At 43.8% G+C, this 26131-nt stretch overlaps 1 protein-coding gene across 7 annotated transcripts in view; it reads left to right on the top strand.

The window, feature by feature from the left end:
* The first annotated feature begins 7629 nt into the window (after positions 1-7629).
* Positions 7630-26131, top strand: part of LOC147885411 (uncharacterized) — a 49107-nt gene continuing 30605 nt past the window's right edge. Inside the window, exons 1-3 of one of the 7 annotated variants that reach the window (XM_087396525.1) lie at positions 7630-7695; positions 8491-8747; positions 8847-8956. In XM_087396525.1, the coding sequence (XP_087252651.1) occupies positions 8523-8747; positions 8847-8956 (335 nt within the window). In that variant the 5' untranslated portion in view covers positions 7630-7695; positions 8491-8522. The other 6 variants (XM_087396524.1, XM_087396527.1, XM_087396529.1 and 3 more) reach the window with 6 other exon arrangements.

The raw sequence follows: 26131 nt of genomic DNA, 5'->3' as shown, positions 1-26131 counted from the left end.
TAGAGCTGTAGTGGGTCTGGGGAAAGGACCTGGAGCTGTATTGGGTCTAGATGTAGTGGGTCTAGGGGAAGGACCAGGAGCCTTTAGGGAAGAAGATGAAACTAGAGATGGAGATGACAACGGGAATGATTAAGTCTGGTAGCTTGGTCTAAAAATAGGTGCATGCAATCACTAGATACTCTAAATATAGTACCTTGAAGACCAGTTTTGGCATGTGTGGTAGACAAGTATGATGAATAGATATCTCTGCCATCTCCTCTTATCTTCACTTTTCTCCATCCATTCAACAGTTTTGAATCTTCATCTTCTTCCTCATTTTCATCCGGACAATACATTAGACCTTGCTTTTTTCCCATCATCATCCCCACCTACCTATACTTATGCAAAGAGCCATGGAGAGAAAGGCTACAGGTACTTAAATACACCACAGTCTTGATCTACGTTTCCAATTGTCTTCTTCATCTATCTAATTCTACTGCATCAGCTAGTAGTCATCTGCTTCATCTTTTGAATGATCAAGACAACTATCTTGCAGATTCACCTGAATTTTCTTTGGACATGATGTTTTTGCATCAATAGGACTTTTTGCTAGAAAACGTGATTCAGTCTATTTAATTATAAAGATAGTCATATCCTGTTTTTTTGCAAACTTTCAAAGAGGAGGAGCTAACCATCTAGGTGCATCGGTGATGCACCAAGACCTGTCAGGAAGACCATTGACCTCTCAACTTTTGCTGTAAAGGAGGAGGAATCTTCTGGTAAGAATTTCTATATGAGTGCTTCTGTTTCTTTGTAGCTATATGTGCAAGACTCATTTTTTTATTTTGTATGATGTAGTAAAGAGAAGAAAGCCCAATGACAAGGGTTCAGACAAAGGTGGACAATCAGTTGGTAAGGGAAAGGAGAAGGAGGAAAAGAAGTCACCCCAACTACAACTCTTTGAATTCCTGCAAAAGTCAGAATGCCAATTGTACTATCACAAATACCATGATATGTTCAATAAGGAGCTGGATTTGCAGTCTCTTCTGACACAGCACAAGGATTTTCTTGGAGACATGTATGAATCCTTCCACAAGCTTACATTTGAAGGATTAAACGTTGTTAATAGCAAGATTTTTGTACATGTCAAAGACACTGCTGCAAATGACAAGATGAGGTATCAAATGCACAAGGTGTTTGAAAGTTTTGAAGACTGCCATAAGGGAATATGCACTGTACACAAGGGCAATTGCATTTGCCATGTATGTACACTATGCTAATGGATCAGTTGAGGACCCAAAGGATAGCGATGAGGAAGAAGAAACAAAGGAAAAGTTAGATCTACCAGAAGTGGAAGAGAAGTACAACCCGACAGAGGAAGAGCTTGTATTTGCAACATTGGACCTAGTGGCCTTAAAAAATGAGACCCTAAGAGATGCTGTCATAGTGGATGACATGGAGGCTGAGAGCTCTGACCTCACTGTGCCCATTCTTCCCTCATTTAATATTGAGGGAAAAAAGTATGTCTTGTTGTATGACATACTTGAGAGAAGATTATGCAATTGCCCTTATTGCACAATCTTTTAGGGTTGACAAGGAAGTAAGGATTGAGGACGATCCTTTGTTAGAGCTGGAGGACAAATTCGATGCTTTGGAAGCATTGTCCATTTGTTTTGAGCAAGCCAAAATGTATGAAGAGGTAGATGAGACAATCTTCCAGGAAACCCAAGCACAAATGAACCTCACAGCAAGCTTGGATATCAGTGACAGCTCCGAGGGTAAGGAGTACATGGGTATCTCCTTGTTAAATGATGATATACCAGAGAAAGATGAGAATATTGAGGTAAGGAACCTACCTTTTTTGCATTTGGAGTTTAGATATGCAATTTGATGGTTTGTTTTAAATCAAAGCATGTTTTGCATATGGCAGTTGTTCGTTGAAGATGACACATTCCTCCTGAGGGCGGCTGGAAGTAGAATTCTTGGGCTTGGTAAACTATCAAGCCTTTCTCATTATATTAAAGACCTATCTGCTGCGAAGATACTAGTTTTTAGCAAATTGCTTAGCAATGATGGGGTTGCTCTTACTTATTTTTTCAAGAGTTTCTCCAAAGTTTTGGGTGGTCATCATGGCAAACAGATAAGATCATATTGATAGAGAAGCGGTCTACTTTACTTATTTTTGGGTGTTATGCTGAAAAAGCAAGGCTCAAGAGCTGGCTACTTTTTGACATATACTGCCTGGGCATTAGCTTGTGGTGTAAAGTATCCCCTCTCCTTGGAAGCTTATGGAAAGCATAAGCTCATTAGGAATCGAAAGCCTTCTTTGGTGGCCCTTCCCAACAAATTAGTTGAAGAGCAAACTGCGAGCACAACAACTCTTGCACAAGATGAGAAGAGTTCAATTGCTCCTTAGCTCAAGAAAAAAAGGTCTCCAATCAAAGTTAAAAGAAAGATTCCAAGCAAAGTTGGCAAACCATTGGAAGGATAGCCTCTATGGCATTGTATATTTTACAAAATAGAAGTAAGGTTGAATTGTGAGAACACTGTCATTTTAGAATGTCTTAGTTATGTTTATGTGTATTTGTGACAAAAACAATGTACATTTTGAAATAGAAATATATGTAGTACATTTCAAATATTTCAATGGTTGCATACAATGACTTCTTATGAATGAAAGATCCAAGTCTTGGTCATTGCAAAAAAAAAATTTGTTACATTTGATGACACCAATTGATGATCAAGGTTTAGCACTTAGCTTCTATCTACCCATTTGTGGTTTACAAATATCTTTGTCTCCACTGAGCATGTCTTTGTGCTACATTTGAGTTCTCCAAAATCTGCCTCCTTCTTTCCTTTTGAGCCAACCTGAAAGCTAGCTTAACCTATGATGTGTTAACTTTCTTCTTGGCTTGAAGTCTTTGTAATATTCCTCTCAATAGAACCACTGGAACACTTCTTTTAAACTATTGGCTTTCTATTTTCCTCCAAAATGTTGTATGTCTAAAGAATGCATTTTGTGCCATGTAGTGTGATTTCTCCATTCCTTGTGTGGACCAAATTGTAGGGCATCCGTATTTTTTTACAAAGAAAGGAAGGTGATTGTAGATTATATGTTGTTTTGATACATAGGCAAGTGGGCATTAGAATATATAAAACTAAGATTGTTTTCTTTAAAAAAACCATGCACAAAAAAAGGATATTGTTCTTACCATGTAATGAGTGATGTTACATGTTGTCCAAGCCTCTTTCATTGGCTTTCCAAAACTCTTTACCGCTTCTTCAAATGCTTGTTGATCTTTTTGCTAAAGGTGGCTTAGTCACAAAAAACAAAAAGTTTATCTAAGCATTTCCACACTTCTGCCTTGACATCTCTCGCCAATCCATCTGCCTGATGATCTTTGACAGCATTGTGGACTTTTCTCCACAAGTTATACTTTATTCTTGATACGTATGTTGTTTTACTGCCTTTTTTTTTTTCTCTGGATGAGACAGAAATCTTCTAGCCTTTACTCCACCAATAGATGGCTTGATAGGAACATCTTTTCCATTTGTAGATTTTTAAAGATCCTTTGTAATATGTACATCTCCTCCATGGAGACCAATTTCTGATGGCACTACTTCTCAAGATAGTAGTGCCTCTTTTCTTCTGCTCTCAAGGCGAAGTTTCCATGCAAGTCCAATATATAGGAAAACAAGTTTCTCAATGATCCTACATAATGCATGCAATGTACAAATGTGAACATTGCATAATGGGATCTCAAGAATTGCTTTGAAATTTTTATCTACTTTATCTCTGTTGGGTGCTCTTTTCCACCATTTAGAATCTAGGACATGCGTTGGTCCGTTGCAGTACAAGCAAGGAGATTTTGAGTTACCCCCTTTGCTTATATTGAACATACACTTCAGTGTCTTCAGGTCACTTGCCATATGCCATTCAATTTGAAAATCACCCTTCCCTGGAACATGAAGATGGCGTCCTTGGACTTGACTCTTGATAATTGATGGTATATCTATTTGATGAAATACCCAATAAAGTACTGCATGGTCCTCAGTCTTCACCTGTAATTTAAAACCATAGGTTTTCAAGATATATGATATAAAATTTATTACTTTTCGAGCAAATACTAAAAAGAAGGCGATAGTTTACATACCTCAAATGCGCCCAACCACCATACGTGCTTTTTCAATTGGATACTAAAGTACTTTGAGCTGGACTTTGTGATCAATTGATCAAGTGCTCGATTCATCAAAGTGATAAAAACTTTCTCTATCTTTTTTTCCTTGACGATTTCACACTCATCGAGCTTTACAACAAACTTCAAAACTCCTTTGCATTCTTCAGATGTGATACTGTAGAACTCAACCATAAGTCTCTGCAATTGTTCAAGATCTACAAAAATATTATTCCAAGCATTATATGTAGTGCTTCCCTTTTCACTTTCATATACACTTTCGATATGAAAGTATTGTCTAATAAACTTATCAATTTCTTGGTTGAGATGACCTCCTTCCTTGCACACTTATGCCGGTGTTGGTAACAACACATGTTTTATCCGTTGATCTTTTAATGTCGATGACACAACTCTAAATATTGAAGCATATCCCTTTCTGCTCACTCCGCTCACATCAAGAGCCTCTTGAATTTTCGTGACATCAGCTTTACTTTTCGATACAAAGTCTTCAAGCACTTCACGTTTTACCTTCTTAAACTTCTTTTCCTCCATCATGTTCTTTGCAAAACAACACTGGAGACTAAACCCTTCATTTGTTTGATAGGAATTAAATTAGAATCAATGTTTTCTTTCTCACGTCCTAAAATTTCCCTGCAACAAGTAAACTTTGCAATATTACAGATTTTCTTGCAAGACAGAGACATACATACAAATACAATGGCTAAATAAGATGTACTCTTACCTTGCTTTTTGTACTCTGCGCTTACATCCTCCAGTGCCAGCTTTCTACTCCGCAATGTTTCGAATTCTCTTGCTTCGTTGTCTCTCTCCAAGAACGATTCTCTTCATTCTTGCTCTCCTTAGCTCATTCTTTGTCTTTGAATGCTCTTCGATTTCCCTTTGCAACTGCTCTTTCAAGTCTAAATTTATCGACATTTCTTGGTCCTCCTCCGTTCTTTCTCGAACATACAATGTCTTGTACATTTCCACAGTTGAATATTGAGTCAAAATGTATGCATATATTCCATTGTTCTCGTCACCCACAAACCTCAATAGCGTTGTCGAATTAGAAAATGGAGGGCTCGAATTTCTTAATGGACATTTTGGGTAAATTTGTCCATCGCACCATAAGTCGATATGTTGGGAGCCTGCTCTTCTCATGTTTTCCTTTTGCTCAGCATTCACAAGCGGAACCTTTTCTCTTTTCTGTAGCTGCGCATATTTTTATTCTAAATCAATATGTAAATGGTGTAGTCGCTTCTTTTGAGGTTCTTCTTTAACAACATGGTTGCACGCAGCCATTTCGTGAGGGTTGGTCCTTCATCTTGTCTGCTTTTTATAAAACTCATCTAATCTTTCGTGGTAACCATTCAAATATTTTAAAACAAACGGATTAGTGATGGAGTGATGGGTTCTTTATGAGAGGCTACCGTCGAAAGAGATGCGGGATCTATATGGAGAGTTTAATGCAGCCTCTTCTCAATTATTTGAAAGGACTTTTTTATTTCTCCTTGGACTGACACACCTGTGGTCCTAAACAGACAGATATCTGTATTTTATTGCTTTTCCCACATTTTAGAAGAGAGATAAAAGAGAAAATAGCGAATTTTTTACAGGGCCCCAAAATGAGCTCCCTTTTTTCCTAATGGCAATAAGGAAAGCAAATCTCTCTCTCTCTCTCTCTCTCTCTCTCTCTCTCACACACACACACACACACACACACACACACACACACACACACACACACACACACACACACACAAAAACACACACACACACATGCACGCACGCACAAAATGGTCGATTCAGTTACAAACGCGTGTGTGCACACACACACACACACAATGGTCGATGTGTGTGTGTGTGTGTGTGTGTGTGTGTGAGAGAGAGAGAGAGAGAGAGAGAGAGAGAGAGAGAGAGAGAGAGAGAGAACCTTGGTTTGCCAGCTCCCAAGTAACACGTGATCATCGTGATTCTTGCTGGCTCTTGTGCGTCCACGGAGAGAGTTTGGACCTTGAGGATGTGCGGTTCATGATTTATGGCTATCTGTGCTAGAAGCTAAGGAAACCCCCAATCGCATTCGCTTGTTCATCCAGTAAAAAAGGATTCGTTACCCAGAGAGTTGCATGAATAGTGATCAATGCAGCTACCACAACGTGTACGCCTGCCCGATTCATGAAAGGCCACATATCAAGAGCCAACACCATTTTAGCTACAGTTGATCCTTCCAAATTTACGCCACACCATTTCGAGGATTTAGATGCTTCCACATCATACTACCCTGTGCATCCACTGCTGTTGGCAGTGATGATAAGCCTCGACGATGAGGATTATGGTAGTGATGATAGACCCGCATTGCATTGTAAAGCTCCTGTAACAGCTTTCTCCTTGAGCGAGATTGCCTCAACAACCCATACTGATCTTTCAAATTCGAATTTACTCTCAACGAAGGCTCACGCCTCCAATAAGGTAAGGAGTTGATGCCTTAAAATCAACCCAACCGCCTTTCCTATTTGCTCATCACTGCCACCTAGTACCGAAAGCTCTTTTCACACTCGGATTATTGGGGATTAGTTTGCTATGGCACCTTGGTTCGTTGATCATCCTTTTGGTTGTGTTGGCTACATTGGTATTTCTCTACTTCTCTCGGATAGAGCCTCTATCTTGCCAAAGCTATTGTGGTCAAGAAGCTCAAACCTAGGCGTTTGACGTGCTATAGCAGCCTTGCCAGTCTCAAACACTCCTCCGAAGAAGTTACGTGCACCAGAGGTAGGGGAAGGATTCTGAACAGATGTTAGAGTCTCATGCCCAACCATTATCTCTGTCTAGCTCCCTTCTGTTTCACCATGAAAATTAAAATCCTTTCACCAAATCATTGCAGCAACTTGCCCCTCACAAACCTTCTAGCATTCGTTCCACGCAAAAGCTATCACTAGATCTAGCATAACTTTTTCGATCTCTCCTCTAAGGTCCAACAAATGCTTGTTGTTCAACCTTTGAATTCTACTTCCTCATATTGCTACCTTGACTTTCCTTTGTTTTTTTGAATTGTTGATTAAGCAATCACGAGGCTTTCTCCGCAGGTAAGTAATTCGGATATGAATTGCCCAACGAACTTGATTTGTATGATTTAATTTATAATATGGAACTAAATATGCAGGAGAGGGGAGAGATGAGAAAAGTTGCAGAACAGATCACCTTTATCAAGACTTTCAACTAGTTTTCAATCAATTGCGCACCACAAAACCTATTCTTGCTGCATGGGGCCAAATCTATCCTCCCAAAATAAGTAAAAATCCACCATTAGATGATTGACGTCTAAGAGATTGTGACATGTGGCTTCATGAAGCTGAGAAAGGAAAACTTCCCTCTAGTAAGTGTCACCCTAAGAGTGACCTTTACACACGTGGCAAATTGCCCCTCGGTGGATATGCGATAAAGTCTTACCACTCCCCTGCTTCAATCATATCCTTCGCAGCTTCCAAGGCACAAGAGGTTCGTTTCATCGGCGGCTATCTCCATGAATTGCCGTTTGCATAAGGTGCTAGATCATTGAATACACACCCCGTCACTAGACGCCTGGTTTGAACACGATACCATTTACGCTTAAGTTTCTTCACGTCTTTGCCTTGTGCGTCGAACGACTTTGACTTGTACGTCGAACGTCTGCCTTGATACGATAGCAACATGAGAGACGCATGAGATAAGGATAAGTTGCCAGTGTGACAGAGTCAGACAGACGTTGCGCAGAGAAAGTCGCAGTTAAGGAAACGTGTTGGTAAGCATAACGACGAGCGTGCATTGGTATTCGGAGCAGGGCAACAAATGCAAGACAATAGCCGCCAATGTGTATGCTATGCGGTCCGAAAACAATAAAAACATAACCTTCCTTTGAGTGATGGTCGGAACGGAGACTAAGTACACCGAAAATTCACGAGTTGACAATGTTGCATGACGCTAGTTTCTCAATGACCATTGGTTTGCATTGTAAATATGCCGTCCTGATCCGCCGGATATAAGAGACACCGATAGGTTACTACGTCGAAAGTCCTGGAATTGACGGCGTTGAGATGCAGTCTTCAAAATTCAATGTCTACGTGGTCTGTTTAGCATTTCAAGCTATTGGTCTTGGACATTGTATTCTGGGGCAACTTGCTCAAAGTCTCTCGATTAAATGCTTTGGATTTCCTTCAGAGAATCTTACGCTTGAAATAGGCATCCTTGTCTTTTCTTGGCTTGAATTTGGCGTCGTAAATACTGTTGCTTCGTTCTTGTTCTCCACCAAATCGTACCGTGCAGTATGTTAAAAGGTTGTATGCGATCTTCTATGTTGCAGCACCGATCTGGCGTAGGGCGCATCATTGGCATATGGCGGGGCCTTCTGGAATTGTCTCATGCTCAAATACCTACATGCTACAGGGTCATAGTGGCCATACCTTCACAAGTACCTTAATTAAACGTCATAAGGAGCCTGGACCATTCAGTCCACTTTGGAGGAAGAAAACATGTGTCATATCAAACAGAAGAATTGCTGCTATGACTGGAACTATAAGGGTTCCTAATCCGCAAACAATCGAGAAGGTTACTGAACAGGTTTGTCACAGACCCTCTTATTTTTTCAATATTCAGTAACATGTTACGTCTTGCTTGATCATTCAAGTGGTTCCATCATCTATTTGTTTGTGCTTGCAGGCACAGAAGGCAGTGCAAGAGGCTTTGCAAGAGGGAAAGACGAGGCAACTTCTGCAGATTTTACTTCCGGTTGATCAGCGGCAATTCAATTTTCTGGACACTGAACCAAGGTTAGCCCTTTCTGTTGTGTGAAAAAGAGCTACGTAGTGGAAATGGAGGATGTTTCACGCCTTGCACATTTGAGGATTGGTTGGGATTCGGGAATGTTATCATGGCTCTCACAAAAGGTCTGTCGATGTAGTCCTTGAAAGTGAAACTAGGTTGGCTGACTAAGTAGGCATGTATTTTTCATACCAAGCTGTGGGAGCTAGCCTTCTCCTTTAGTGCTAGCTTTCATCATGGCTGAGTCTGCCCTTCACCTCTGGAGTGCCGACAGAAACTCAGTACAAAGACTTTGTATAAATGGATGCTCAAGTATGTGTGGGTGTGTGGATTTGTATGTGTGAGAGCATATTTTTATACTATGGTCTACACCCACTGTTGGGCGCTGATGACGTCAGTGGGGATGTCATAGTAGCTAGTCCCTGCTATGCATGATGGAGTTTATGGTTTTCAACCTTGTGAGTGACTATCATGAGATTGAAAATGCACTATGTTGTGTTTTTAGAGGATGAGTTTGGGAATGTTCCTGGATTCATCTAGGTACAAGCTGTGGGAGCTTGTTTGAGACCATAAAGTGTTTTTTTCAAAATACACACCTTGGGTTTCTCAAACAAATGGATTAGAGGAGTTTTTGTGCTTGATGCGGGGAGCTCTAGTCAGATGCTTGTCGGTGGACACATGGGCGAGGCCTTTCCTCTCTCGCGCTCGGTCTGCCCCTTTTCTCTTCTTGTTCGTGACAGAGGATTTGGGCTACTACTTGAGATCGCAGGTAGCGGGCCTCACAGGATTGAGGCTCCCAATCAGACAGGAGGAGCTGCTAGACTCCGAGTTTGCAGATGACACGGCCTTGTACGGAGAGGGCACCACAGTGAGCTTGGAGAGAGTCAGAGGAGCCCTGACTATCTACTGTGAGGCCTTGGGTGCACGGATCAACTGACAAAATCCATCGATTTCTTCATAGGTTTTGAGGGGAGACAGGAGATTCGAGAGTGGGGGAGTGACTTTGGCTTCCGTTGGATACTGCGGGACGAGACAGTGAGATCTTGGATGCTAGATGGGTATTGATATAATCAGTAGAGCAGCAGATTGCCCGGTCCTCGAGAGTGTTTGGCGCAAACTTCTCTACTGGAGCTCGAACAAACTCTCCCTAGTCATTTGCCCCAAATTTGACAGTTTTGCCCTTCGAGAAATTGGGGGTTTTGTCAATTTTGTTGAAAATTGCAGTGACGTTGGCTTGGTACAGCCAATTTTGGGCATTTGGTAGACATTGACATGTAAGAACATTGACATTGGCTTGGAATTGCAGCACATTGAATCACATTTGCAACTTGCAGCACAATTTGGGGCTTTTTCCAATTTGCCCTCTTTTTGGCATATTTGCCCTCTCAGATTTTGGGGCTTTTGTCAGATTTGCTGTCCATTGCAGTGACATTTGCTTTAGTCACCTCAATTCGGGTATATTATGCATTTGCCCCTTGATTTAGCCTTGTTGTCTTGTCAAATTTGGGGCACACAGCCTCCATCTGGGACATGTATAGCTCAATCGATCATTGGATACATTTGCAGACATTTGCCCCTTGTTTTGGGCTGATATTTTTGCAGGACAGCTACCTTTGGAAGGGGGGTCCTTTGACCGGACAGATATTATTTTGCAGGTCATATTTTTAGGGACAACACGTGCATTTAGCTCATTGTTTGAGCAGTCAGTTTTTGGTTGGTCGATGCCTGACATTTGCTGTCATTTTTGGACAGCCAGCTCATTTTGCAGTGAAAGCCTTGAGGCTACTCTTGAGCGCACATTTTTCCTTCAGGGATTTATTTTTGCCATGGGAAGCAACGATTGGATGGGTATGTTACTCAGCTAAGGACAAGCTCGATGGACCCAATTATCCCATGTGGTCATACATGGTGAAGCTGGTTGCCAAAATTTTTGGGGGTATTGTCTCAGGATCAGATCTTTGACCTTTCTTTGTAGCATCCACTTCTGTTACTGCTACTGCTACTGCTACAGCTGGTGCAGTTGCTACAGCCACTTCTCGATCTACTGCCACCGCTGGTGCAGCTGTTACAGCCACCTCTGGATCTACGACTACTCCAGCCACACCTCCTACACCCAAACAGGCCAGATGGGATGGAAGAGATGCCCAAGCACATTCTATCATTGTCTTTTCAGTCAAGAGACATATAATTCCTCACTTTCGGTCTTGCAAAACATCAAAGGCTGCATGGAACATCTTGGCTCACCTTTACTAGGTTCGCAATGAGGCACGTGTTGCTTTCTTACGCAGGCAATTGAAGAATGTCAAAATGGAAGAGGGGGGACAGCATGGATGCATACATCACAAAAATCAAGGATTTTCAAGAGCAGCTCATTAATGTGGATGAAATTATTTCAGATGCTCAGGTAGTGTCCACGACACTCAATAGACTTCTTGAGTTCTACCAAGGGTTTGCTACTACATTGAGGTTGGTTGCCATGGGCAATCCCAACTTTTACACTTTCGACCAACTTGTTTCCCTTCTCCTGCAAGAAGAGTAGAGTCGCACAAATCATGCAGCCTCTCAAATTGCAAATCAGTCTTTTGTCGCTAATCACAAAAATAAGGGAAAGAACGGGCAAAATTACAGCAAACCCAAGCCTTCTGGAGGCTCGTCTACTGCTGGACACTCATCTTCTTCTGCCCCGTTTGATGCAAAGAAGAAAAACAGAAAACGTTGTAATTATTGCCGGAAGCCAGGACATGACATTTCTGAATGTCGCAAGCGCATCGCTTCTGAAAAGCAAAAGCATTAGAAGGGACTTGATGTCACTACTACTGCTGCTGCCCCAGATCATGGTCATGAGGCAGCAAACATTGCTCACCATGAGTGGGCTTTCACGGTGACATGCCAGTACCATCTAGAGAAGCATGCTACAACCTTGTCTGTCTTAGATTCTAAGTCAGATTGGTGCTTCGACAGTGGTGCTTCCAAGCACATCACTTCTTGTAGATCACTCTTTCAGACATTGGGGGCTGCTCCACATGGTGGCACAGTGACATGTGCCAACAATGCATCATATCCCATGAAAAGGATTGGCCAGGTTGAGTCACTTCAGTATCACCTTGAATGGCTTTCGGGTTCTCTTTGATGGTTATCGATGTGCCGTGTATGACAACCAATACGATGACATCATAGTACTTTTTGGGTCACTTTCTTCTGGGCTATATCATCTTGATGTTTATGACAAACAGCCTGCTATAGAGGCAAATTTGGTGACTGAATCTGTAATTTCAGATTCCCACTCATGGCATTCGAGGTTGGGTCACCTCAACTACAGAAGCTTGGTTAAAATGCATTCACAAAACATGGTGGTTTCTCTCCCACCCATGCATGCTCCAGTTAAACATGTTTGTGAGGGATGCTTGTTGGGCAAAATGCATCAATTCTCATTTCCAAAGGATGGGATAGTTGGTGCATCCAGGAAGCTTCACCTTGTACATAGTGATGTGCGGGGGCCGATATGGACAACATCTCTTGGGGGCTACCTTTACTTTTCTACGTTTGTGGATGACTACACCATATTTGCTTGGATTTATGGCATGAAGGCCAAATCTGATGTGTTCCCATGCTTTAGACATTGGCTTGCCATGGCTGAAAATGAATCAAGGAACAAGCTTCTTACTCTACGCACTGACAGGGGGGGAGAGTACATGTCCCATGAATTCTCTGATATTTTGGTAGCTCGCGGTATTATTCATCAATGTACAGTGCATTATACTCTGTAGCAGAACGGGCTGGCAGAGAGGAAAAATCGGTCAGAGATGGAAATGGGCAGGTGCATGCTCAAAGGAAAGTCTTTGCCAAATAAGTTTTGGTTGGATGCTGTCATGTGCTCCAACTATGTGCTCAATCGCGCACCCACAAAGGCATTGAAGACTATCACACCTTACGAGGCATGGCACGTTCGCAAACCTGAAATTTCTCATATGTGGGTGTTCAGGTCATTGGCTTATGCTCATGTGCCATCTTAGTTGAGGCACAAGCTTGAAGACAAAGCTGTAAAATGCATATTCATTGGTTATAGTGCAGAGAGCAAGGGATACAGGTTGTATCAGCCCAGCACGGGCAAGGTCATTGTCAGTAGGGATGTTGTATTCACTGAAAATGTGCCTTTACCTTGGCTGGATTGCAAAAAACAGCCTACTGTTGATTCCTTAGATGTCTTTAATACATTGTTGCCTCTCTTTCAATTGCCCACAGATCTAGAGTAGGCAGTGCAGAGTGTTGTGCCATACACTATTACCAGTGGACATCCTTCTCCAATAGCTCCTGCTCATCTTGATATGCCTTTAGTTGATGATCATGTTGTTGAGCAGGCAGTTGCACAGGAGAGTGCCATCATTAAACAGCAAAAATCAGTCCCAAGATGGCTTTTGGACACACTCAGGGACAGCAAACAAGCTGAGTTTTTGCCAGCCCGCACTAGAGGTGTGCATAAACAGATGCATGGAAACTATTTGGCTGTAGCTTTGGTTGCTACTGCTTGCAATGAGGAACCTTTATCCTACAGTAAGGAATGGATGGATGCCATGAAGGCTGAGCTTGAATCCATTCATGCAAACAACACTTGGGAGTTGTGTGACTTGCCAACAAGCAAGCGTGCCATTGGCACAAAGTGGGTCTACAAGGTGAACAGGAAAGCTGATGGCAGTGTCGACCGCCTCAAAGCCCGCTTGGTTGCAAAGGGATATGCACAGCAGCACGGCAGTGACTTTGAGGAGACCTTTGCTCCCACCTAACGCATTACTACTATCAGGTGTGTTATTGCTATGGCATCTCATCGGCATTGGGAGGTTCATCAGCTGGACATCAAGACTGCCTTCCTTCATGGCGATCTTCAGGAAGAGGTCTATGTCACTCAGTCACCTGGTTTTGAACAATTAGGTTCTGAAAATATGGTTTGCCGGCTCAGAAAAGCCTTCTATGGCTTGAAGCAGGCTCCCCAAGCAAAGTATGCAAAGATACATGCATTTTTGACAGCCCGTGGCTTTCAGAATAGCCCAAGCGAGGCCACTCTTTATGTCTGAAAGAGTGCATCAGAATTTTTAATTCTGATTTTATGTGGATAACATGCTTATCACTAGGCCAGATATGGAACAAATTGCAGATTTTAAGGCTGATTTACAGCAGTCTTTTGCCATGACAGATATGGGCTGGTTGCACTGCAAGCAATCAAAGAAGGATTGTTGCAGAGAACACTTAAAAAAGCCAAACAAGGAAAATATAGGATCACCAAAGACTTTACAATTCCTGTTTGTCCATAAAGTTCAGATTGCCTGATAGCGAACCCAAACAAAGAAAAGATGAAACTCCGGTCTGGGTGGATGAAAACCAAAGAGCCAGAAAGACTTCCTGACACGTCCCAGCACTCCTGAAACCCCTGATCTGCAAAATAACCACACACAACATTAGAACTGAGCAGGCTGCTCACCACCCAACCGTGACATCTACGGGATGTGATCCCGAATCAGAAGATGTCCCCCCGAGCCACGAGCTGAGCTACTGGCACGAACTCCCAATCAGATCCAAACCAGCCTGGTGTCCCATACCACCAGGTGGCGCTGTGAAGCCCTGGATCTGCCACTGGGCCTTGGGCTACGCTAAGATGCAGGCGCGTGTCCGCGACACAATCCAGGATCAGACCTAGCACCTGGGAACGAGACTTGCTCCCAACTGCACACTGAGAACTGAACCCCCTGGGCCTCTTTTATAGACTCGGGCCCTGGCGCCAAAAATAGCGAAGACCTATAAATAGTTCATACCCTTGCCACTCAACCCGAGAATCAAGCCTGCCTAGCTCTAAGCCTCCCCAGGCTAACCTGAGCTAGTTCTGTGTAACTAGTACACGTCAGATACCAATCCGTGCACATGACATACTCCCCCTCCTCTAAGAACTCACTCCTGAGTTCGCTAAGAAATCGGGAAATGTTCTTTGGAGGTTTTGTAATGTCTCCCATGTTGCATCCTCCTCAACACGATCCTTCCACTTAATCTTGTATTCCGTGATAGTACGATTTCGAATCTGTCTTTCACGAAATTCAAGAATAGATTTAGGTTCGTGAGGAATAAAAGTCAAATCTGTAACTTCTATAATCTCATGAGGAGAAACAAGTTGATCATCTGCACCCAATACTTCTTTCAGTCTACTGACATGAAAGACTGGATGTACTTTAACATCAGGAGGCAATTCTAGTCGATATGCAACTGGTCCAATTCTTTTAATGACCTTGAAAGGACCACAGTATCTGGGGGATAATTTCGGAACCAAACCAGTACTTAGGCTCTTGGATTCCTTAGGAATTCTCAAATATACCATCGTTCCTTCAGAGAACTCTCTAGGTGAACGATGTCTATTAGCATAAAATCTGTCCCGATCTTGGGCACTCCTAATAGACTCCTTGGCAAACTGCAACATTTCCTGCATGTCTTGCAAGAAGTTCTTAGCAGCATCATTTTGAATTCCTTTTAATCCTACCATTACTGGTGACTTAGGTTGAAACCTGTACATAAGCATAAAAGGACTATAACCTGTACTAGAATGCTTTGCACTGTTGTAAGCAAATTCAATCATGGGTAGATAATCTTCCCATGAAGACTGTCTCTTAGATACATATGCCCGAAGCATGTCTTCAACCAACTGGTTGACCTTTTCTGTACTGCCATCAGATTGTGCATGATCCGAGGAACTCATACTTAGAGTAGTTTCCAACTTCTCAAATACAAGTGTCCAGAAGTTACTTGTAAACTTTGAGTCCCTGTCACTGACTATGTCAGATGGTAAACCATACAGCTTGAACAAGTGGTCCACAAACTCGTGAGCCAACTGAACAGCTGAAATAGTTGTTCTTGTAGATAAGAATCTAGCCATTTTTGTCAAACGGTCGACTATGACCCAAATAGAGTCATGACCCTTGCGCGTTCGAGGTAATCCAGTAATAAAATCCATGGAAATACTCTCCCATTTATTACCTGGAATCTGTAAAGGCTGTAATAAGCCCGCGCTCCTAAGGCGTTCAGCCTTAGTAACCTGACAAACTCGGCAACCTACCACATAGTTCTCTACAAATGCACGCATCTTAGGCCAATAAAAGGTATGCTTCACAAGAGACAGAGTCCTATGTATACCTGGATGTCCCGCACTAGGAGCATCATGACACTCCCAGAGAATCTTGGATTTAAGGTCCAGAACATCAGGCACACAAATCTTTTCATTCCGGAACAGCAAGCCGTTCCTAATCATCCACTGACCTCCCGCCGCCTGTATCCTAGGTGGCACAATCCCTGAGTCCTGGTCAACCATGGAGCTCCCATCCTGGACTCTCTGCCAATAAGAACTGAAATGACTATCAGTTGCGTATAGCCCTCTCAAGGATTGAAATAGGTCTGAGGATATTTCCGTAAATGACAAAGCATTTACAAACTTAACTCGACTTAAGGCATCCGCCACACTATTCAACGAACCCTTACGATAACGTATTTCGAAATCAAAATCCTGCATTAACTCTGCCCATCTGGCTTTCCTTCCTCTCAAGTCTGATCCATCACACACATACTTAATTGACTGGTGATCAGTCAATACAAGGAACTTTGAACCATACAAGTAGTGTCTCCAAACCTTGAGAGCATACACTACTGCATAAAGTTCCTTCTCAAGTGTGGGCCAACGATACTGAGTGTCGTCTAGCTTCTTACTCTCAAAAGCTACAGGTCTGCCCTCTTGGAATAAAGTTGCCCCAATCGCATAATCACTCGCATCGGCCTCTAAAACATAAGGCCGGGTAGGATCGGGTAATGCAAGAACGGGTGCTTCCTTGATAGATAACTTCAAGGTTTCAAAAGCCTTGTTCATTGCATCATTCCAAGGGATCGGTTGAGTAGACCTGCGTCCACGACCTTTCAATATGTTGGTCAAGGGTACCGTGATTTGTGAATAATCACGGACTGACTTCCGAAGAAATACCGTAAATCCTAGGAAAGAACGAAGTTGTTTCACAGTCTGAGGGATAGGCCATTCTAAAACCTTCTGGATACGATCCAGATCAATGCTAATACCTTCAAAAGAAATCTTGTGTCCTAAGTAAATGATCTCTTTCATAAAGAAGTCACATTTACTCATCTTGGCATAAAGCTTATGCCGTCTTAGAACAAGTAAGACAACCCGGAGGTGTCCTATATGATCCTCAAGCGTTTTACTATATACCAAGATATCATCTAAGAACACGACAACAAATTTGCCCAGATAATCTCTGAACAAATCGTTCATCATCTGCTGAAAAGTAGCAGGAGCATTGGTCAAACCAAAAGGTAATACGAGGAACTCGTAATGACCATACCTAGTCCGGAATGCGGTCCTATCTATGTGTTTAGCATAGATACGGATTTGATGATAACCCGTACGCAAATCAATCTTAGTGAAATACTTCGCTTCGGCCAAACGGTCTATCAAATCATCAGAACGAGGTAAAGGATAGCGGTTCTTAATTGTAACTTTATTTAATCGTTTATAATCTATACACATTCTCCAAGAAGAATCTTTCTTCTTTCTTAAAAAGGTGCACCCCAAGGAGATTTACTTGGGCGGATATAGCCCATATTCAGGTAATCTTGAAGCTGGGTAGCTAACTCATCCTCCTCTACCTGGCTCATCCTATACGGTGGTACACTGATAGGTTGAGCCCCTGGGACTAAGTCTATGCGATGATCTACTGCCCTTTCTGGAGGTAACCCTTCCGGCAGTTGAGCTGGGAATACGTCCTTAAAATTATCTAACAACGTTCTCAATTCTCGGTGTTCAAACACACTTAGTTCATTCTTGTTAATTACCGAAACAATAAATGAAGAAAGTGGAATCAAAACACACTGATAGACATCATAATGAGAAGTGTTCAATATATTCCGAAGCTGCATCGCAGATACAATAGGCCCCTGAGAAGGGGTAATCTTATCACACTGAATACAAAATTGGGTGTCCTTGTCTACAAAAGAAAGCGTATGCTCCGTCCATCCGATCTGGATATTGTGGGTTTTAAACCACTCTATCCCGATCAGCAAGTCTACATGCTCTAGATGCATAACGTAACATGTGAGAGCTCCCGTGTAGGCTTGAATCCGTAGGTGTGGTCGCTAGGTACTGTGGACAGCCCCATCTTCTGCACAAATTTGTAATTAACAAAATTGTGAGAGCTGCCCGGATCAAAGAGAATGTGAACCTGTTGGTCCCTAACTTCTCCATAAACTCGGAAAAGATCATGGGAATCAAACAACGAAGTATTAAAGGTACAATTACAAGAAAGGGGGCAGGTAATGACATTTACTGAAATACCTGTCATCGTAACCTGGTTGGCTCCCTTGGCTGCGGTACGTGGACCTGCCTGGAGCTTGGGTCCTAGCACCAATTTCTGGTTCTTCCGCTTAGGACACTCATTCTTCGTGTGGCCCCGCTCCTCGCAATAAAAACACCGGCCCTCTTTCTTGAGCCTGAGAGTGCGAAGGAAACGGGCCTTACCATTCTTCGCAGGAGTTAAGCTTTTCCTGGAGGCGTTGTCCGTAGACTTCGTCTCCCCAATACCAGTTGCATGCTGAAAGAACTTGCGTTTGTTCTTTCCGCTGGTCTCAGTAACTGTGGTTGCCTTGGTACCGGCCATGGTATCATCATATATGCGCGCATATGTCATGGCCTCCTGCAATGTTGTGCACTTGTTATTCTTAATCTGTAACTTATAGGAGTCTGGCAAACCATCCACAAAAAAACCTAACAAGGTTACAGGATCCATTTTAGTGGCCCTGGTTTGCAGATCCCTAAATCTTTGAAGATAAACTTCAAAAGTTAAATTCAATTTTGACATAACGAGGGCCTTGAGCTTGCCGACGATATCATAGTCATCTTCCTTCTTCAGGAACTCCTTCCTGAAGATACCCTCAAATTCTGTCCTGGAAAGGGATCCGGAGTAATATTCGGGCCTAGCACGGAGGCCATGGCATCCACATGCGTGAGTGCCTGAACCGTGCTAGCCATAAGAGTCAAAGTGGCTTGTATCCCTTGGAGTTGCTGTGTCAACCCCGATTGATTAGCGTTGACCTGCTCAAATTTACCATCCAGAGCAGTCGTGAACTCACTGAAGGCTTTCTTAGTGATCAGGTCATCATAGAGACCCTGATCATCCTCTCCCACTGGAGTGTAATCTAAGTCCTGCTCTCCCATAGCGAACTCGGGATTCGGAGCATCAGACATGGCTGAAATCTGATTTGATTGCAAAGTGAGAGAAATAACTGGGAGAATCGAAGCTGGAAGGAGAAGAGTAGAGGAAAGAAACCGTCCCTCGAAGATGTGGCGAAATCAGAGAAGCTGGCTGGAAAAGAGATGCCGTAAACTGACGATCAGCTTGCGTAGGTGATGGTTTCCTTCTGCTGGTCCGCTGCAGGCCGTACAGTACGGAAAATCTGCTGCTGTTGCAGCCGTTTCTTGGAGGCGAATCTCAGGCAGAGGCAGGACGCAGAGCTGCTGCTATTGCAGCCGTATCTAGATGGCGGAACTCTGGTAGGGGCAGGCCTTTCTTGCGCTGTCTAGCTTGAGACTATGGCTGGACATGAGATCTCGCCAGGCTTTATAGAAGGTAGCGCAGCTATTCTGGAGGCTATGCTTTCTAGGAAAGCCTAGCCACGCTTTCCAGAAAAGCTTGCCTCCCAAAATTGGAGGTTTGAGGCTAAATTTAGCATGCACTCCCTCCAGTCTTGGAGGGTCGATGCTTTTTTCTGCCCCACCTTCCAAACTTGGAAGGTGGTGCTTTTTTCGTACCTCAGCCACCCCTAGCAGCTACTGGCCGTACCCTGTTCAGCCTGGCGCACCCCCTGCCTGGGCCGAATCCCGCACCAACTGATGGCGCACTCCTCGGCCTCACCTACCAGCGACACCTACCTCTGTGCAGCCCTGACCAGCATCCCGATTCCATCTCCTACCTAACAGCCCTGTTTCGCCTCTCTTCCAATTCTCTCCACACTCTCCTAGCTAAAACTTCACTCCCTCTCTCACTTAGACCCTTCAGCAATTTCGAAATCAAGTCTCTCCTTCTTCCTGCCTTTTCCAGATATCTCTTCACCCCTTCTACCCAGGTAGACAGCAAAAAACGCAGCAGGAAATCTCGAATTTTAGGGCATACCTGGAAGAGAAATCCGTCAAATTTCTCGCATCAGAAGTTCCTACCTCAGGAGTTGGCTCTGATACCAACTGACACGTCCCAGCACTCCTGAAACCCCTGATCTGCAAAATAACCACACACAACATCAGAACTGAGCAGGCTGCTCACCACCCAACCGTGACATCTACGGGATGTGATCCCGAATCAGAAGATGTCCCCCCGAGCCACGAGCTGAGCTACTGGCACGAACTCCCAATCAGATCCAAACCAGCCTGGTGTCCCATACCACCAGGTGGCGCTGTGAAGCCCTGGATCTGCCACTGGGCCTTGGGCTACGCTAAGATATGCAGGCGCGCGTCCGCGACACAATCCAGGATCAGACCTAGCACCTGGGAACGAGACTTGCTCCCAACTGCACACTGAGAACTGAACCCCCTGGGCCTCTTTTATAGACTCGGGCCCTGGCGCCAAAAATAGCGAAGACCTATAAATAGTTCATACCCTTGCCACTCAACCCGAGAATCAAGCCTGCCTAGCTCTAAGCCTCCCCAGGCTAACCTGAGCTAGTTCTGTGTAACTAGTACACGTCAGATACCAATCCGTGCACATGACACTTCCCAAAAGGAACAGTTGGGAATCTCGCTCGCAGGCACTGTCGAAGAAGATCAATGAACTCACGAGAACATGGACAAAACCAGAATAAATGAGGCACAGTCTCCTGAGAACTCAAACATCTGTGGCAACGAGCAAGACCAATGTGTCTCCAACATCTGTCCAGATGGAAAAATGCCCTGAAGCACTCGCCAGAAGAAAACCTGTTGCTGAAGAGGAGTTTTGTAGGCCCAAAGATGCTGTAATCTCTTTCTCCACCACTTGGCTGGGCGATGCATTCGCCAAATAGAATTGCCTTTCTCTGAAATCCAAGGTTGAGGCAAAAGGATTTTATACAATGCAGGCATTGTAATCTGAGATAGCCTCAAAGGGCGAGAAGAGGACCGTGGGGAAGTCAAAGTCCAATCCTCCAACCTATCCTGAAGTTCCAAAGGAGGAATCGGAACAAAATGCGAAAGCATATAAGCAATTTGTTGCCACAAAGAACAATAATGAGAGGCCAAGCCATATTGTGTAGCTGCCAGAGAAAAAGGTAGCATGAACCATCATCATGAATAACATCAGCAACAGAAGTGATGCCCTTAAAAGAAACAAAGTAGGAACGGTGAGGTTCCTGTAAAGCCAGTGGAGACTGAAAAACTGTCGACCATTGAATGCTTTCAGCTCGCAAAGAATTACTCAGCAAAGACTATCGACCATGCCATTCCAGATGAGAGAGGACGTGCTTCCAATCAAGAAGCAAATTGGAGACCAAAGGGCAGCCAGACAAAGTGCCATCGATGTGACCAAATAAGAAATCCCAGCAATTAATTTGCTTGTGACCAAAGGTAGAAATACTGATATGTGTGATGAGAGATCTAATCATAAGAGCATCACCTTGGAGAAATTGCAGCAACATTTTTCCCCTTTGAGCAAGGATGTGCACCTGGATATTCGTGATGTTCAAACCACCATGCATCTTAGGAGAACAAAGTTGATGCACTGAAAGCAGCCTGAGACTCTTTCTGCCATGTTTGGAACGCCAGAAGATTTCCATAATGGCAGACATGAAAGAAGCAAGATCTGCCTTGGTGAACAGGATCAAAGGCAAATAAAATTGAATATAAGCCACAAGGATGGACTGTACTATCCGAAGCTGAACATGCAAAGGCTAGGTTGCCAATTTTCAATACTCTAGCTTTTTCCGAAGCTTGACCATCACCCAATCAGTTTGTTGACGACGAGTGAGACGGCCACCCCAAAGGGTAACCAAGATGACGAACAATATGAGTGGGTGGAATGATTTCCCCGGGCCACAAAAGACTACGCCAGTCTTTAGAATGCAATGGGAGTAGCTTAGAATTTTGAAAATTTACATGAAGACCAGCTGCCAAACCATAAATAGAGAGAGCCTGCATCAAAGCAGAAAGTCATTCTGCGTATTCTTGAGGATAAAGAAAGAATCATCAGCATAGGCTTGAGCAACCATGCTGCGATTTGCATCCAATTCCAAACCATGAAGAGAGCCTGTAGCCACGAGATGATCAATATATTGCAGCATAGGATGGGTAGCAATGGCATTTAATAAAGCACCAAGGGGACATCCCTGACGGACCGAACAACGAAGAGTCTACTCATCAGAGAGATCTCCAAAAAGAATGCAAGCTGCATTGCTGTCCCTGTAAAGCCAGTAAATATTCTGCTGCATTTTTGTTCCAAACCCCAAAGCTCGCATTGTTTGCGAGATGAATTCCCATTGAACTGTATCAAAGGCTTTTCCAATATCCACGTTAGAGCAGAACATCGTGTTGCGTGTATTTGGCATATTCAATCCCAATATAAGCATTGGCAATATAATTTGTGATATGCCTATGGGGAATGAAGCCATATTGTGAAGGATGCAACCCATTATGCAAATAACCTTTAATAAGATCAAAAACCATTTTGGCTATGATCTTGTAAATGACTGGCATGAGGGTTATTGATCTCCAATCAGTGAGTGAATCACATAGCTGCTTTTTTAGAAGGAGCTTGACAAGTCCTTTTTTCCATGACATAGGCATTTGCTGGTTTTCCCATGCTGAATTAACCATTTGCAGCAAAGTAGGCTTGAGGATATCCCAGAAGGCAAGAAAAAATTCTACAGTGAGACCATCCCATCCTGGAGATTTCCATCTGCCACACGATTTAACAGCATCTGACAATTCTCTTTCAATGAAAGGAATTTCCAATTCCAAATCCTGAGCATCAGAGAGAATGGGATGGACATGCTGCAAAAGAAGCTGGTGGGCAGACACAACTTGAGGAGAAAGAATGTCCACATGCCCAAAATGAGATGAAAAGTGCTGCACACAAAAAGCAGCAAGCTCTGAGCGAGATGAGGCATCCGCCAAGAACCATGAGGCATCCAGATCCGACAAATATTGGCAGCCTGTCTTTTGTAATGAAAACTTTTAAAGAATTGCTTGGAAGAGCAACCTTTATCCAAAAAAGCCCTTTGCCGAGATCTAGTATTCATCATGTAGACTTCAAGTCAACTGCTAAGGAGATTTGGGATTGCCTTGAGACCTTATTTGGTAATAAAATCACCAACTCCAAAGTTTTTTTTTTTTTCCCCCCAAGAAAGAGACTTCTATTAAGTAAGAGAAAAAACCTGTGAGAGCAAGCTCAAAGCGGAATACATCATGAAACCATGAGGATAAATAAACCCCTCAAAATGAGGTGGAAAACAACCAAAGCTGAGGCTGAAAGTGCCACCTCAACCCTGTAAGAGTCTCAGAGAAGAAAGGAGAATCCTTCCATTCCCTGAAGAACGAAGCCCTCCTAAGCCGAGGGATGAGCCTGAGTTCCCTCCAATGCCTCTGTGCATCTGGCTCTCCAAATATGCCAGGTTGCTATGCTCGCCAATATCTCCCAAGAGGTATCCATAGAGGCATGTATAGCTGCAAAAGGAAGGTGTGGTACCACATCCAAAGAATAGGACTCAACCTGATGACGTCGAACCGAAATGGCCCGAGAAGAGTCATGTCTCTCATAAAAGACCTGAGGCCTAGTAAGAGAAAGCCAAGCCACTGAGCCCCATGTCATAAAGAATGGAGAGTGCACAAAGTGACTGAAAATCCTGGCTACCCCCATCCAAATCATCCTCGCCTGTCTACAATCCCATAAGCAATGCTGAATCGTCTCCAAAGCAGAGAGGCAATGAGGGCAAGTAGGGTCGGCTCCGAATCTGGATCTCCAAAGGTTCACTGCAATCCCACCATGGATAGAAAGCCAAAAGAAAAGAGTGATCTTTCTATTCCTGTGGGATTTCCAGAGTCTCCTCCAGAAGCACCTCTGCAAATCCGTAGTGATATCAAATGCCTCCCAATGAGGAACTCTGGAAGGTCTCCAACCTCTACTATTGAGCTGGAATCTCCTGGCATTACTGACTGTGTAGCGAAAGAAGGGGATGCCCTTCTCTCAATGCCCTGCTTCAAACCACTCCCACTCTCTAGGGTCCCATTGCAAATACCTAATGGAAACTCCCCCATAGAGCCAAAGTCTCCAAGATCTAGTGGAGAGAAGCCAGGGGTCTAGGTCAAGGAACCACTTTGAATCTGATCCCTGCACCAAAAGACCTACAACCCTGATAGGCTAAAAGGCAGACTCAAGCAAGATGTCCTCTGTAGACCTGAACAATCTGCCACCATCATGCATATCAAAAACCAAGGCATCTCCATGTGCATCTCGAAAGGCCAAAACCTGAAGAGGAACACCCTCTCTCGTAAAAGCACCTGCCCAAGTGGAGCAAGTGAGAGGCATATGATCTGTGTCTACCATCCACTGGAAGGGCTGCCTCAATCTATAAGATCCTCCCTGCACTCCCTCTGAGATATCCTATCAACTGAGATTTAGTGTCCTCTGGAAGCCTCCGAAAAGCTTTCCATGACCCCAGAGATGAGGCAGGGCCCCTCTCCCATTTGGACCACTACATGTAGAGTGAAGCACCAAGTGGTTTGTCACGATCATCCAATATACCGTCATTCCACATGACTGGTTGCCTATCAATCTCTTCGCGAGAGCAAGGGGGAATCCTTTGAAGAGTGCTCCTGAAGCTGGTCCATGCTTTCAGGATGGCAACCATGAGAGGGGATGAGACTGAGGTGTGCTGTGGTGAAGATCCATCTAATACTGCCCATCCAGTCTCCTCCTGTGACGAAGGTGTGCACGTCTGTATGCTGCTAATAAAAAATGCCTTCCACGGCTCTTGCCCTGGCATAAGTCCCCGCACCACCATCTTGCAAAGTAAAGCTCTGCACTAAAAATCTGGATCAATAATATTGAGACCCCCTTCCTGTGTAGGGAGAATGAGGGTCTCCCAAGCCACCCTGGCTAAAGCATCTGTTGTGCCATCAAGCCCATTCCAAAGAAAATTTTTGATCGGTCTCCTGAGCTAAATGATGCAATCCCTAGAATGGCACCAGCAAGAACAAACCAACTAGGCCGTGGCCAAAAGGACGTGGTTGACCACCACAACTCTAGAGGCAAGATCCAGCTTGGCTGAGCTCCAAAAAAGGAGCTTTCTCCTAATGCTCTCCAACACGGGAGCAAACTGCTGCGTGGAGGAAATATCCAAGCCAACCTGGCAGCCCAAATACTTAACTGGCACACCCCTCTGAACCCAAGTGAAACCTATGTCAAGCCCCCAATCTGGAGTGTCCTCGTCACTGATCCAAAAGCCATTGGATTTATGCCAATTTATCTGCGCCCCTGCCGCCAAGCAAAATAAATCCAATGCGGTCCTAAAAGAAGTGAGCATCTGTGGTGTGGCATCCAAGTAAACTGCCGGCTCATCTGCCAACTCACTATCAAGTAGCTCCTCTTCCCGTCTGATGGGAAGAGCCCAAAGATGTCAGCTTGAGATCTAATATAGATACTCATAGCTTCCACCACAAACAAAAAAAGAAAAGGAGCAAGGGGGCATCCTTGACGAACTGATCTAGAAATCTGAAATCTCTCACCCCTTACCCCACCAATAAGTACCTGGCTGTGGGCTGATCTGTACAAAGAGGAAACACCTCTGATCCAAGCATCTGTCAAGCCGAAACATAGAAGGGTGTTCCAAAAAACCCCAATCTACTCTGTCATAAGCTTTCTCAAAATCCAAGAGTAGAATGGCTAGATTTTGGCCGCTTTGCGTGGCCCACTTTGAAGCTTCGCAAAAGGAGAAAATGTTATAAAAAATGCTTCTGCCATGCACAAATCCCATTTGAGTGTCATGAATAAGATATGGGAGAAGGGGCTGCAATCGGAGGCTGATTGCCTTGCTCAGAACCTTGTAACATGCCCCCAAAAGTGTGATAGGCCTCCACTGGGACACTAAATTTCTGCAACCCCCTTTTGGGATAAGGTGGATGAGACCCTTTATGAGCG

Source organism: Dipteris shenzhenensis, chromosome 25 (genome assembly GCF_047967505.1).
Source record: "Dipteris shenzhenensis isolate YYH24624 ecotype China chromosome 25, Dip_SZ_1.0, whole genome shotgun sequence".
Taxonomy (NCBI): domain Eukaryota; kingdom Viridiplantae; phylum Streptophyta; class Polypodiopsida; order Gleicheniales; family Dipteridaceae; genus Dipteris; species Dipteris shenzhenensis.
The sequence above is the reverse complement of the archived record's forward strand: the minus strand, read 5'-3'. Positions and strand labels throughout refer to the sequence as shown.